This window comes from Nicotiana sylvestris, chromosome 10 (assembly GCF_000393655.2).
Source record: "Nicotiana sylvestris chromosome 10, ASM39365v2, whole genome shotgun sequence".
Lineage (NCBI taxonomy): Eukaryota > Viridiplantae > Streptophyta > Magnoliopsida > Solanales > Solanaceae > Nicotiana > Nicotiana sylvestris.
This window is the reverse complement of record NC_091066.1, coordinates 50,713,995-50,729,192: the sequence shown is the minus strand read 5'-3', so window position 1 is coordinate 50,729,192 and position 15,198 is coordinate 50,713,995. Positions and strand designations below refer to the sequence as shown.

General features: G+C 36.6%; 1 protein-coding gene across 4 annotated transcripts; it reads left to right on the top strand.

Moving 5' to 3' along the window:
- Positions 1-277: 277 nt before the first annotated feature.
- On the top strand, positions 278-9,456 carry LOC104222100 (membrane-anchored ubiquitin-fold protein 6-like). Of its 4 annotated transcripts, none has more exons than XM_009773283.2 (4): positions 278-314; positions 680-921; positions 7,510-7,680; positions 8,781-9,456. In XM_009773283.2, exons 2-4 carry the CDS (start codon positions 792-794, stop codon positions 8,834-8,836), a joined length of 357 nt encoding a protein of 118 aa, XP_009771585.1. In that variant the 5' UTR covers positions 278-314; positions 680-791; the 3' UTR covers positions 8,837-9,456. The 4 variants fall into 4 exon arrangements, with proteins under 4 accessions (XP_009771585.1, XP_009771581.1, XP_009771582.1 ...); XM_009773279.2 differs by lacking the exon at positions 278-314 and adding an exon at positions 349-437; XM_009773280.2 differs by lacking the exon at positions 278-314 and adding an exon at positions 422-592.
- The last annotated feature ends 5,742 nt before the right edge of the window (positions 9,457-15,198 follow it).

The following is a 15,198-nucleotide window of genomic DNA, read 5'->3' as shown; positions in this document are numbered from 1 at the left end:
TGTAAAAAAAAAAAATTCAAAAAAACATGAAGAATTTACACCTAAATTCACATCAAAATTAGTTTTTTGACCTTGGTACTTCGAGCACCTCTTTGTAAATTGGGAGAGAGGGAGGATAAGATTTTCTTAATCTTATGATCCTACTCAAACTTTTGAGGTCTGGGGTTGAATTGCTAAAGCTTAAACTTAAGGAACGTAATTGTAATATTCCCGTTTCCATGTACTTGTCTTGTAGTGAATTTACTGCATGTCCAAGCGACCCAAAGTAAGAAGTGTCATTTTCCAGATCATTAGATTTTGCCAGTTAGATTCAGGTTATAATAATCGTACTTGGAATAACCCTTTCCAATTTAGATTCTTTATCTCTTTCTTTCTTTCCATATCAAGCAAATTTAAAAGCACAAACAAAGAAACAACAATTCTTTCAGCTCATTTGGGTATTCATTATTTCATCTTTTTTTGGTCACTATAGTTTTGAAAATTGCAAACTCTCACAATCTAATAAATTGTGATCTGGGTTCTTGTCACTTTGGTCAGTCTGAATAAAATGATTTTTTTATTTAAAATATGGATCTAATTGTAAAGGGTTGAGGTGAATTGAGTCTTTTGTTCATTTCTTGTTTTAGGTGTATTTGATCTGGTTTGCTGTTGACAATTTTTTTCTATGGTTTTGATTCAGTGATGAAACTTTGACCCTTGATTCTTGATTGAGCTGGGAATTATTCATTTGTATGTGTGGCGGTTGATGAGAGTTTGTACAGTTGATTTGATAATTTGTGAGAGACTATTCAATGGCTGTTGAAGAGTTGGTTGAGATCAAATTCAGGCTAGCTGATGGCAGTGATATTGGACCAAATAAGTATGCATCTAGCACCACTGTTGGATCTCTCAAAGAAAAGTTAATGGCACAGTGGCCCAAAGGTTGTTAATTTCTTGACTTTACACTTGATTATATGAATTAGATTAGTTTTAATTCTGTGTTTTCTATGGAGTTGCTTCTTTTGTTGCTTTATTTGATTGTTCGTTGCGTATTTTGATGTTTGATTGCGTTTAGTGCAATACTATTTTAAGATTATGTAAGCAGTCACTGGCGAAGCTAGGAATTTATCTAAGGGTATTCAGATTTAAAAGAAGTGGAAAAAATTCCGACCCCTTGTGTTATATACTTTTAAAATGTAATATTTTACCTATGTAAACAGTGTAACTTTTTGACGAAGACCACCCTTATCAATATGTGGCTTCGCCACTGTAAGCAGTAACTCCTGTGATTTGTGGTATGACTGGTATTTTTGCATTAACTGGAGTTTCTTCATTTCTTCAAACATAATAACATAACGGTCTGTAAACAAAGAACGCGTGCTATTGAGTAATGGACATGGTTCCGCATTTGAGCACTTTCTATAATATGTGTTTTCACCCTATTGGTACCACGACCTGCCTGTTGAAATTAGTCTGAAAGTTTTCTGGACCAATAATGCACCATTCCAGAAGTAATTATCCGTCAGCTTGATGCAGTTGGGCTACTCCAGTTGGATTGCATTAGAATTTTCTTTTATCGTCCGTGGAATTGCCGATTTGGGTCTTTCTATGATGCCTAGGTCTGCTCACTAACCACACGAACCTAGATGAAGATTAGTTCTCTAGGAGAGAAAGAAGAATTGATGGATATATCATAGTTTAGAAGATTTTTAGTTAGTTACAGAAGATTTTGATCTCTGCCTCAGTGCTGAGTATATATAGCGTAGTTTCTTGTGACTATCATAGTCTATTGCTGCCATTCCCTAAAGGATGCATATAAGAAGAAAAGGTCTACGGCAGAAGTAGCGGTCAATTTTCTAGAAGTTGTCAAAGTTGCTTATCACGACCCTAAATACCAGTCGTGATGACGCCTATCACATTACTAGGCAAGCCAACCCAAACACTTAATCACAACCCTTTTTCCTTTCAATAAGCCATTTTCTAACACAGGTTTAAATACCAAATTTCCATAATAAGTGTTTAAAAACAACAAAATATAAGCGGAAGTCAAATAAACATGAAACTACACAACCCAAACATCTGGTGTCACGAGTCTAGAGCCTCTACTACATAACTGACTGTCTGATACAACATAAGTCTAGAAAATCCAGAAAAGAACAAGATAGGAAGGAGAAAACAGGGCTGCGGACGCCATGCAGCTACCTTGAAATCTCCGGCAACCTCTAGATCAGCTGAGGACCCTCACTCTGCCACTCGGGCACCTGGATCTGCACACAAAGTGCAGGGAGTAACGTGAGTACGCCAACTCAGTAAGTAACTAGAGTAAATAAGGTCTGAAAGCAGTGACGAGCAGTTAAAAATCATATAACTGAATAAACAACAAGATAACAAATCCATTTCACAGTTTAAAACCAGTTTCATCGTAAAATTATCAACTTCAGTTTAAACACTTGAAATCATATACTTAGAAGAGTGAAATCAGTGAAAATATCATAGCTGGGCCCCTCGGGCAAGGTATCACTCAGAATATGGCCTCTCGGGCAGCCTCTTAGTCACTCGTGACTCACTCTCGTCACTCAGTACTCACTCTCAGCACTCAGGCTCATTAATATCTCATAGTAATAGAAATCATAGTAACCGCTGTGGCGTGCGGCCCGATCCATAATTTATAGTCGACTACGCTCACTAGGGGTGTACAGACTCTGGAGGGGCTCCTACAACCCAAACGTCATATTGCTGCGGTGCGCAACCCGATCCAATATATATATATCGCTGCGGCGTGCAGCCCGATCCATAACTCACACATATATAAATATCCTCACCATTAGGCTATCAACCTCTCTCAGTCATTAACCTCACAGCCTCTCGGGCACAACAGTAGAAATTAGGGAACTCAGTCCGAACAGTCCTCACATTTAGAAGTGGAGTGATAAAACCAGTTTTAAACTTTTAAACAGGTAAAACATGACTGAGGATATGCTTTCAACAAGTAAAGTGAGGAAAAATAGTAAAAATGCCCCTAAGGGTCTCAACAGGTCGGCACAAGGCCCCAAACATGGCATACAACCCATAATACAGTATAAATGACTAAAGTACGGAATAATATAAGATTCCAAATCAAATACGCGGCTTAATAGTCGCTACGGGACGGACCAAGTCACAATCCCTACCGATGCACGCCCACACGCTCGTCACCTAGCATGTGCGTCACCACATTTATCAAAACAAGTTAAATACCGGGGTTTGTACCCTCAATTCCAGATTTACAATGGTTACTTACCACAAACCGGTGAAAATACTAGTCACTCGTGACTCACTCTCGTCACTCAGTGCTCACTCTCAGCACTCAGGCTCATTAATATCTCATAGTAATAGAAATCATAGTAACCGCTGTGGCGTGCGGCCCGATCCATAATTTATAGTCGACTACGCTCACTAGGGGTGTACAGACTCTGGAGGGGCTCCTACAACCCAAACGTCATATTGCTGCGGTGCGCAACCCGATCCAATATATATATATCGCTGCGGCGTGCAGCCCGATCCATAACTCACACATATATAAATATCCTCACCATTAGGTTATCAACCTCTCTCAGTCATCAACCTCACAGCCTCTCGGGCACAACAGTAGAAATTAGGGAACTCAGTCCGAACAGTCCTCACATTTAGAAGTGGAGTGATAAAACCAGTTTTAAACTTTTAAACAGGTAAAACATGACTGAGGATATGCTTTCAACAAGTAAAGTGAGGAAAAATAGTAAAAATGCCCCTAAGGGTCTCAACAGGTCGGCACAAGGCCCCAAACATGGCATACAACCCATAATACAGTATAAATGACTAAAGTACGGAATAATATAAGATTCCAAATCAAATACGCGGCTTAATAGTCGCTACGGGACGGACCAAGTCACAATCCCTACCGATGCACGCCCACACGCTCGTCACCTAGCATGTGCGTCACCACATTTATCAAAACAAGTTAAATACCGGGGTTTGTACCCTCAATTCCAGATTTACAATGGTTACTTATCACAAACCGGTGAAAATACTACTCCGCGACGCCTTTGCACCTCGAATCGGCCTCCACTCGTGCCGAATCTATCCAAAAATCAGAATCACGACGTCAAAATATGCTAAGGGAACGAAGCCCAAACGAAAATAATCAAATTATACCAAAAATCCCGAAATTGGCCAAACCCGACCCCCGGGCCCATGCCTCGAAACTCGATAAAAATCACATCAACGGAATCCTTATCCTCCCACGAGTCCATACATACCAAGAACACTGAAATCGAAGTCCAAATGACCTCTCAAATTCTCATTTTAATGTCTCTTAATCTCAAGTCCTAATTCCTCAATTTTAGGATTAGATTCTATGATTTATTAGGTAGATTTCACAATAGAATCGAGTTTTAAATCCAAAATTCTTACCTCCAAGTGATTCCCCTTGAATCCCTCTTCAATCTCCTTCAAATAGCTCCAAAAATGACCAACAATGGAAGAAATAAACCCCACATTCGCGGACAAGACGACCTTTTAAACCTTCTGCCCAGGCCTGAAATCCTGCGGTCAAAGCCTCGCGTTCGCGAAACACAAATTAACTTTGATCAATTTTCCTCTTTCGCGATCGCGACCTCCCCATCGCGAATGCGATGCTTTGCTCAAACCAACCTTCGCTATCGATGAACCAATTCCCCCCTGAAGCTCAGCTGCCCATTCCTTCTATGCGAACGCGACAACACCCCCGCGAACGCGATGCACAGCTGCCCAGCCCTTCGCGAACGCGGAGCCTCCCTCGCAAACGCGAAGGCTAAATTTCCAGCTTCCTCATCTGACTTTTGGCAAACGCGAGGGGCCACTCGCGAACGCGAAGAGTAAAACACCTCCAACAGCTGAAACCAAAATCTGCAATTTCTTCAACTCAAAATGATCCGTTCAACCCTCCGAAACTCATCCGAGGCCCCCGGGACCTCAACCAAAGGCACCAACATATCCCAAAACCTTATTCAAACTTGTACCAATCTTCAAAACACCTCAAACAACATCAAATCGACCAAAACACATCGGATTCAAGCCTAAGTTTCCAAAAACTTCTAAATTCCGCTTTTGATCAAAAACCCGACCAAACCACGTCCGAATGACCTGAAATTTTGCACACACGTCCCAAATGACACAACGGAACTACTACAACTCTCAGAATTGCATTCCGACCCCTATATCAAAATCTCACTTATTAACCGCAAATCGCCAAAAATCCGATTTCGCCACTTCAAGCCTAATTCTACTCCGAACCTCCAAAACTCATTCCGATCACGCTCCTAAGTCCCAAATCACCTCCCGAAGCTAACCGAACCATCGAAACTCACATCCGAGCTCTCTAACACATAAGTCAACATCCGGTTGACTTTTCCAACTTAAACTCACTCTAAAGAGACTAAGTGTCTCAAACCTTACCAAATCCTTTCCGAACTCGATCCGACCGACCCGATACCATATAACACGGATAAACAAATCATAAAGAAGTAGAAATGGGGAAAATGAAGCGGTAACTCATGAGACGACTGGCTGGGTCGTCACATTGCTGATGGAGGATAGCTTCTGAATCAATGAGATCTCAAGCTTTATTGCAAAATGAATGTTTGATGCGAATATTTGTGTGGGAAAGAAATAGGACGCGAGCAACTCTGATAGTAAACTGCTAGAAATAGGTAAATAGAGGAGATTAAGGAAGACAAAAGGGGAAATGGGAGTTTTAGTGATTTACCAGGGGACTCCTTGGGTTTTACAACTGCATCCCCATTTGAATAACTGAAATCGAAAATCTTCAATTAGCATGAAATATACATTCCTTATCTATAGATTTCACAAGTTCTTTCCAAGTCTAGTTAGCTTAAGATTAGCATATCGAATCCTTCTCTCATTGGACTTGTCAAACGGATAAAATATTTATCCGTGGTCGACCCTCAATCAGAAAGTATTTCATATTAATTGATTTTTCCAGCTGTTGAGTATCTTCTCCCACTCTATTCCGCCCTTTTTGTTCACTGCTAAATTAGTTAACTGCTGTGATTCTTGCAACTAAAGTTGTTGCAACTAAACTGGAGTACTTATTCTGAGTTGGATAGTTGGTTTCTCCAGCTGTTGATTACCTTTTCCAGCCTATGTTTCTCCTTTTTAGTTCACTGTTAAATTAGCTGACTGCTATGAGTGTTGCAACTAAAATTGCACAGTACAGGTACTTAATTTTATTTCTCTGTGACGCCTCTTATCTGAGTTGAATTAGTTGATTTCTTCAGCTCTTAGTATCTTTTCCCAGCCTCTATTTCTTCTTTTTTCCATTTACCGTTGAATTAGTAGACTGCTGTGAGTTTTGCAACTCAATTCACTAATATGTAAATTCTAAACTTGTTGAGTAACTGCGACAGAAATTTATCCCTTTGATAATTTGTTTGCTCATCACATAAGCTTTCACACGTGTTGACATGGTGCTTACCTGCTTTAATGCCAGATTTGGCTTTGGATCTTATAAGCATGAGGACCAAAGACTAAAATACGGTGACGTTTTAACTTAACGAAGTAGATTGTTTAGGTTTGAAATGAAATAGCTAATGAGAGGGTGTTATGGGATTGATATGGCTGATATGAAGAGAGTAGTGCTGCTTTAGAAGCTGCCTACATTGTGAGAGAGTGATGCAACAGATTGGAAACAACAACAACAATAACTATGCTGCAATTCCAAGTATGCACTATCCATTTCGCTCCATTTGACCCACTTGATTCCATTGCTCAACTACCGCAATCATTTTCTTTTGTTCGAGTTTGGGACTGAATGTTAACAAGCTCACAAAGCAGTGCTGGAGCAACCAATGTATATAATACTACTGAATATTGAAGAGACACTACAAAACTTCAAAAGGTAAAGCGACCTAAATACTCTAAATCATTTCTGGATTCAAAGGTATGGATCAGTGTATGAGCAAATGGAAACTTGAGCTTGTTAAATTTGGACGATATCATATTTCTGTGTGCTTTCACACAGGCTCTAGAACAGGGGTCAGCAAGGAATTGCCGCAGGCCTGAAATAACATAAGCTGCCCGCCAATCAAAGAGCATGCGACACTTAAAAACCTAAATACGAAGACACTTGCGAAGCAAATGAGCTTAACCAACTTGAAGGACTAATATTACATATGACAAAATATTAGTTCTAGAACTATGAATGTGTATTTGCATTTACAAAATCTTCTTGTATATAATCTGCATTTGTTGTCAGTCAATAATCTAAAATGGATTAGAATTAAGCCACATCCACCTATTATTTGTTTCGATGCTCTAAAGCCAAAGAGAATGTATGATTCCCACTACTTACAGGAATGAAAAGGTTAATTTGAGACTGAAATTTTCAGTGCTCTCTCATATGTTTTATATACCAAGACGCCTGAATCTGCAACCCTACATTTGCTGCTCATAATTTAGATACTCTTTTAACCAGCAATAACCCAGCTAACAGAAGATCTTACTGTGGCGCAGATAAAGATAGTGGTCCAAGGACAACAAATGACGTGAAGCTTATTAATGCTGGAAGGATTCTTGAAAATAGTAGAACTCTCGGTGAATCCAGACTTCCCGTTGCTGAAGTTCCAGGAGGTGTCATCACTATGCATGTTGTTGTACGGCCTCCCATTCATGACAAAAACAATGGTAAGTTGCAATATTTTGTAATTCAAGCAATTAGGTCACGGTTCAGTGTAAATTACATGCGCAATGTGATATTTGGATTATATGAGAGTTAAAAGAATTCCGGTTCACAGGTGGAAAGCATTTTTCTTTCTTGTGTTGATAACTCAAAAGAACAAGTATTAATAGTTCATAACTGCAGCAGAAATAGCATGTCACTGGTTTTCATTCGTGATTAAAGATCAGTTAGTGTAACTTCTTAGGTTCCTCCTATTTTTTTACATTACCTTGTAAAAATCTATAGGTGTCTTGTAATAAAATATGAAATAGGAGGGGTAAGTAAAAACCTATTAGACGAATAGCTCTGAAATATCTCTTTCTGTTATTTTTGTTTTGATGATATTCGAGTCAGTGTCCAATTTTGATCAATCTGTTTTATTGTTCTTTCCAATGTTTTGCACTGTAGAAGATACCAATTTGTTAGGAAGTAGTGAAATTCTTTAGCTTGTCTAACTGCTAGATGACAACTCCAGTTTTATTCTTTTGGCACTTTCTCCAAACTTACTACCTCGCACACCCATCCTCTACTGTGCTCCTAGGTACAGGGGATCCTTTTCCTTTCCTTTTCCGATTATTCAGAGAAATCAGAAAAGTGTCTTATTTGAGGTCAGTTAACACTATATATGATTGGATAGGACATTATTGGAACAGCTTAATGGTTAGTGCTTTCCATTTACCATCCGGTAAGTTCCATATTTAAGCGTCCGTGAAGCTTGTTCCTTATGAAATACTTCATAGGATTTGGCCTGGCAAAGTCAGTTCGAAGAAAAAGTATGTGTATTCATTCAGCTTAGCGTTTAGTGCTTTCCAATTACCATTGCCAATCAGGGGTCAGTTCCATATTCACGCATCTGTGAAGCTTTCCTTTTGAAAAACTTCAGTGTGTTTGGAGTGGCATAGCCAGTCTTGCCTGGTCATTTTTTTTTTGACAGGTAGAGAGAGGAAAAAGAAAAGCTATACTTATTTTTATAGTATGATTTAAGGATTTGAGCTTCCATTCATTATTTTTTTCTTATTAAAATTTAAAGCCTACTGAATGAATTTTCTTTATACATTTGTCACAGATAAGCTGAAGGAGGATTCTCCTACAAAAGGAGGGTGTGCATGTACAATCTTGTAATTCACCTGACCCAGTAATGGAATTGTTCCACTTTGGTTATATATATTTCGTGGCTCTATATATTTTTCAGTAGGCGAGTCTTTTGGATGCATTAACAAGTATCCTAAAAGTAAAAGTGAAAAAGAAAAAGATATAAAAAGATTTAGAATGGAGGGATACCATGTAGTCTCTTGATATACGAAGTTGATGCACTACTTTTAGGACCTTTGTGTAAAGAATGTAATTGTTCGTTTTTAAAGATGTTTCAAGCGGTGGTAGTGGTGGTGGAGTACTAAAGAAGAGGGACTCGGGGAAAGAGAAGAAGAAACATAAGCAATAGAAAATCTATAAAACAGATTATAGTTTTGTTTTGTTTTGTTTTATTTCATTTAGTTTGGGATTTTATGGTGTTATCATAAAGGATTTCCAAGTTTCGCAAAGGAACGGTTCACAGATCAAATGTACTCAGAAATCTGGCTGCACTTTGCCTTAGTGATGCATCAAGTCGAGCACATCAGTATAAATTGTTTCAGTTATATCTCCTATGTTGGATATGAATTTCCTTCTCACACTGAAGTCTTAAGAAACAAGCTTGCCCTTATTCTTACAACAATTGACATGTGAAACATGTGTTCTCTCTTTGTCTCTCTGTGTCTATGTATGTTTGTGTGGTGCATTTATTTCACTTCAGCAAATATAGGAGTCAGTTGATGCCATGACTTAGACTCAGCAAGAGGGTACCTGTACCTGGAATCGACATAGGTGGAGGCGTCCGTGCAGGTAGAAAAAAGAGGAAGTCAAGTTACGGGGCGAAAAGAGGTAAGACATAGTAACATTTCTTCTGTCTATTGCTAGTCATTGGATTAGAAGTCGCCGCAGGGAATGCCTTTGTCTTGCCTTGCTCAGTGATGTTACTTCCATCTCGTCAAGTGACAAGGTAGAAAACAGTTGGCATAAGAATACCACAACTATGCAAATTACAGATTTCATAAACAAATGCGCAATCCATTATTATGACTATAACTTTATTCCATTTCTCTAACATTTAGTTTGTTTATATCCCCGAATTGGCATGGCATGTAAAATGAAGTTGGCACTGCAGGGGCAACTCTACATAGTATGGGGCTCGAGGCGAAAATAAAAAGTGAGGCCTTAAATTTTTTTTAATTATTTTTTAGTCTTATAATTTATCGAAATCTAAAGAAGTTATAATCAGTTTTAATTATTGTCAATGTCTAACCAATTTGTTTAATCTCTCTTGTGTTATCATGTTGAACTTTATTTATAAAACTTTTTCAACCGAGACAACTGATATAGAAATTGTTAACGGTGATTGAATTAACCCTTTTTACCTGATTAGGTTTGCCAATTAGAGTATTCTTCTACTTATACAGTTTTTCTTAGCACTTTTAATTCTAAATATAAGTTGAAACAAATAATAATGTAGTACTATTATGTTTCAAGATTCATTCAATGTTAAGGACGGATTTTAATAGCTACTTATCATTGTAGCTTGAAAAATGTCTACAAAGGCACTCAGAGAATTAGAAAAAGTTGTTCTAAACTTACATTGTTGTAAGAAGATCGATTTAAGTTAGGACGAACTAAAGATATGAAACAACTAGTAATTACAATTTAAGATGTGTAAAACTTTTAGCTAGGGGTGTACAAATGAAACCGACAAACCACACCAATCCGATAATCCAAGTTAAACCGACAAAAAAAATCCGACTATGGTTTGGTGTTGGAAAAAAAAATCCGACCATATTTGGTTTGGTTTTAACTAAAAACAGTCAAAACCGAAACCAAACCAACCCGACATTATATGTATAGACGTTTTAAATATATTTAATACATAAAATATTTATTGTAGTGTAGTTTATAAATATTTCTCAAGCTCTTGCGTAATTTTATCTTTTCACGTATTATTTCAAGTTTGGACTAATAATTTTTGGATGATTCAATAAGTTTTATAGTTCATAAATGCTAGTAACTCAAATAAATCCTAAATTAATACTAATACTAATAAAAGACATTCAATTCAATTGCACTATGAATGAATATAGCGTTGCATATTTATTTTTAGTTTTTCCGTGGTTTAGATAAAATGCATAACTTATTTTTCTTTTAGTGTTTAGTCATGTAAATAATAGTACTTATTAGTCGTACTTTTTATAGCAACTTATTAGTAATTTTAAATTATGTTTGTTTTCATCATGACTTATTAATAATACTTATTTTATGCGATTTTATTATCTTTATTGTTGAATATTTTAGTACAATGTCATGACTCATCTCATATTTATGTTATTTTATTGAAAAATACCTTATATAGTTCTATCTTACTAGGATTAAAGAAATATTTGGAGCACAAATTCTATATTTTGTGCTATGAAGACTTTATGAATATCGACCAGAATTAGAGAAGAAACGAAAAGAAAAGTAAAAGAAAAAAGACAAAGAAAAAGGAAAAAAAGTAAGAAAAAATGGTAAAAAGAATAAAAAATAATCTGAAAATCGTATTTTGAAATACACACACTCTGCCACGTCAACGTTAAGAGTGTAAATAATTCCATTAAAAATAAGTTTAGGGGGGTAATAGGATTCCCGCAAAGAAAAAATGTGTAGTTGGAAATCCGGGTATAGATCAGAGGGATACTTATGTATTTTCCCAAAAAAAAAAAACCCCAAAAAACCCGAGAAAAATCAATATTGAAAAACTCGATTTTTATTGGTTTGGTTTGGTCTTTAGATTTAATAACTCGATATAATTGGTTTGGTTTGATAATTAGAAAATACGAAACAACACGACCTAGGTACACCTCTGCTTTTAGCTATAAATATTTAATCAAATGATTTAAAAATTCTATGAATAGTGCATAATTTAATATTATTTAAAGATTTTGGGCCGGCCCTGGCTGCAGCAAATTAATAGAAATTATTTCACTAATTCCACACTTTATTCCTCTGAGTTTGTCTTGGAAATTGATTAATGCTATAATAAGAAAAGTGGACAAAAGGATCACTATCACGTTGGAATTTCTTTTCCCAAATTCCAAATTTAAAGAATCATTTGTACGATCAAACTCTAGGACAAAATCATTATACTTGTGCTAATGAAGTCGAAGTAAAGCAATCATTACATATATATATTGTTGTTGATTTGCTCCCTGCACAACTAAGCACTTCCCTAGTAGCATAACTGAATTTCTTCCCTTACCCAAGAATAACATACAAGTCTTGTTATCTTCGTCAACAACCTCATTCTTCTCTTCATTTTCTCCTCATGAAGTTTCTGCATCACATGAATTTCAGCAATGCAGGGTCCAACTTGTGCCATGGCTTTCTTGTTTCAAGAATATTGTCAAATTACTCTTCTGCCTTAGTAACATTATTCTTTCTGGTTTTTATAGTACCAGAACTGCTTGGGAACTATGGGATTGTCATCATTAGGATTATGCTTCCTGGCAATTGCTTGAAAAATGGAAAATAATAGCTTTATGTACTTGGCGATCCCATAGTTTTTTGTTTAAAATAAGAACTATGCCTTGTTACAGGAATTTCTGTTTTAAGATGGAAGGAAATGTCATCATTAAAATACAGAAAGTGACACATAAGACTAATTGTTAGTCATTACATCGGACTAATTTGGGGCGAATAGAATATTTTTGTGCTACTATTGATTTTTTTATCTCGGTAATAGAAGATTTGAAAAATATAGTTTGGTGTCAATTTTAAAGCACGCTCCTGACGATCGTCATAATTTCTAGTTAAATTAGGGTGATCACCTTAACAAATAAATACTAACGGATCATCAAAAGTTTCAGCATTTCTGATGATCGTCACAATTTCTAGTGCTTCAAAATTCTAGTAATTGTCAAAAAATTTGGTGCTTCAAAATTTTGGCACCAGGCTATTTTCCCAATTTTTTTTCTTAATAGAGTCAAAATATAAACGGTGATTTAAAAAGATCCCTCCAGCATAATTTTTTGTTGGATTGCGACTATTATCATATATATATATAAAAGATTTTAAACTTATTTATCTGGTTTTGTCTAAGTTTTTCTATTTACAAAAAGTAACTAAAGTTTTTTTTACAAAATATATACTAATTCGGTCAAAATCTATAATTTTCCTACAACTTAAATATAATTGTTTTTGGTAAAGAATCCGTTTAAAAACTACAATTTACATACAACTTGTTACAATTATATTAGTTGTATATATTTTGTTTGCAGTTTGTAAACCCGACATACAAAATATATACAATTTGTTTATGTGTTCTTCCTCGAGTTTTAATCTGAAATTTCAACTAAAATCAACTCGAATCTTCACCAAAATCGCTCAAAATTGAAATATAACTTCAAAGGATATCCTCAATCATTTGCAACACTCAATCCATATAAATAACTATTCATCAAAATCAATTTTTGAATTAAATGCTTCTAACACTTTTTAATAAATGTTAATGGAGTTTAAACTCATATATTGTACTAAATATACAATAGACTATCATCCATTAAACTGGGATTCAGATTTCCTCGTTCAATTGCTTTTCCTTTGCGTCTGCTGCTATTGCTGATTTCTATGAGATAATAAATCATGAAATCCACACCATTCCAACATATGCTATAATCCTCAATTACTCGTGGATAGCTTAAACTCATCCCAAACCTTCCTGCCGTTTCTCACTTCGCGAAGGGAAGAAGAAGAGGGAAGAAAAATGAGTAAGATTGGAGTATATTATATTATTTTGTATATAAATGGTAAATTGTATATGCTAATGTAATTAAGTGATAACTGTAAGCACGTAATTTGCCCTCTGCATAGATTACTCCTCAAAATATTCTGAAATAGTTTTAATTATTTTGTAGAATTTTAGGAATTTTTGTTTGTTTATTTTGCATCAATAGATTAATATTGCAATTTTGCATCACTAGGAATAGTTTTAAATCATAAAAATCATCCAAATTATTTTACCTTCCGTAGCATTTTTAGACTTTAATTGCAGCATTAGCTTTTAACGGTATATAGTTGCATTTTTTTTATTAAAACACAACATCAAAAATATATATATATATATATATATATATATATATATATATATATATATATATATATATATAATATTAGTTATTTCGATTAATCAATTAGTTCAATTTAATAATTCATGCATTTAATTAGTCAATTGTTAGTCAAAATAGATAAGTTGTTTAATTTTGCAAATTAGGTATAAATTAGAATGTTTAGCTAATTGGCCAACCTTGAAAACCCAATAACAAGAAAAAAGAGAAAGGGGCCGCTTGTTCCCTATTGTAATTGGGCCAAACATATGCAAAGCCCCAGTTTTCTCTTAATAACCGCCCAGTCCATTAACCCACATGGTCTAGACTTTCCCCAATACCAAACAACCACGTTTTGTCTCGGATTAATCCTAACCCTTCATCTCACTTGATCCAATGACTGAGAACTAATCTTGTGTTCCCCTTATAATTGTCCAAAACGACCACCCCTACCCCAAAATCATTCTCAGATTATCCCCCTTTCCCTTCTCTCACCCTCCGCCACACGCCATCGCCGGAATTCGCCCACGGCGGCGGCCAATCTCCAACTAGTCCCAAATTACCACCAGATATTCCTTGCTTTCTCCTCATGACCATCCCACATTTAGCTTCTTCCAAAACCTTAATGATTCCCTCGAATTGTAGATCTAGGAATTGAACCTTAGCCGCCACTCGGTCCTTCTTCATTTTCTCGATCGATCTATCCTCTTTTACTGTTGAGACTTACACTAGTAGAAAACTGTTGATGAGAGCTATCCACTGATGTAAGATTCACTAAGTTTCTCGGAGGTCGGATTTTGGTCAACCAGCCATTGACCGGCTAGAACCTTTTTGAGGTCATCTCTTGTAACGACCCAACCGATCATTTTGCTTTTTAGATCCCCGTTCTTCTAAATAAGACTCCCCGTATGTGCTTTAACTGCTTTATGACTTGCGGGGGTGGTTAGTTCGGAATTTGAAAGGGTTCGAGGTGGTTATGTTTATGGACTTGTTGGTCCATTTAGACGGGGTCCCGAGTGGATCGGGTGTGTTTCGAACCGCCCGGAGTCAAGTTGGAAAACATCAGATTTCTGGTTCTGGTTTCCTTCTTCGCATTCGCAGGGGAGGGGCCGCGTTCGCAAAGAAGGTAAATATAGGGGGCTGAAATTGCGCTACGCGTTCACAATAGCCAGCCCGCGTTCGTGAAGGTTTGGGATCCGAGGCCTTCCCGTACACGTGACGTGGCCCGCGTTCGCGTAGAGGAGGCCGGGTTGGGCTGGGCTGTGGCCGCTGTTATTCTTCGTGTTCGCGAAAAAGCCCTCGCATTCGCTTAAGGTAGGC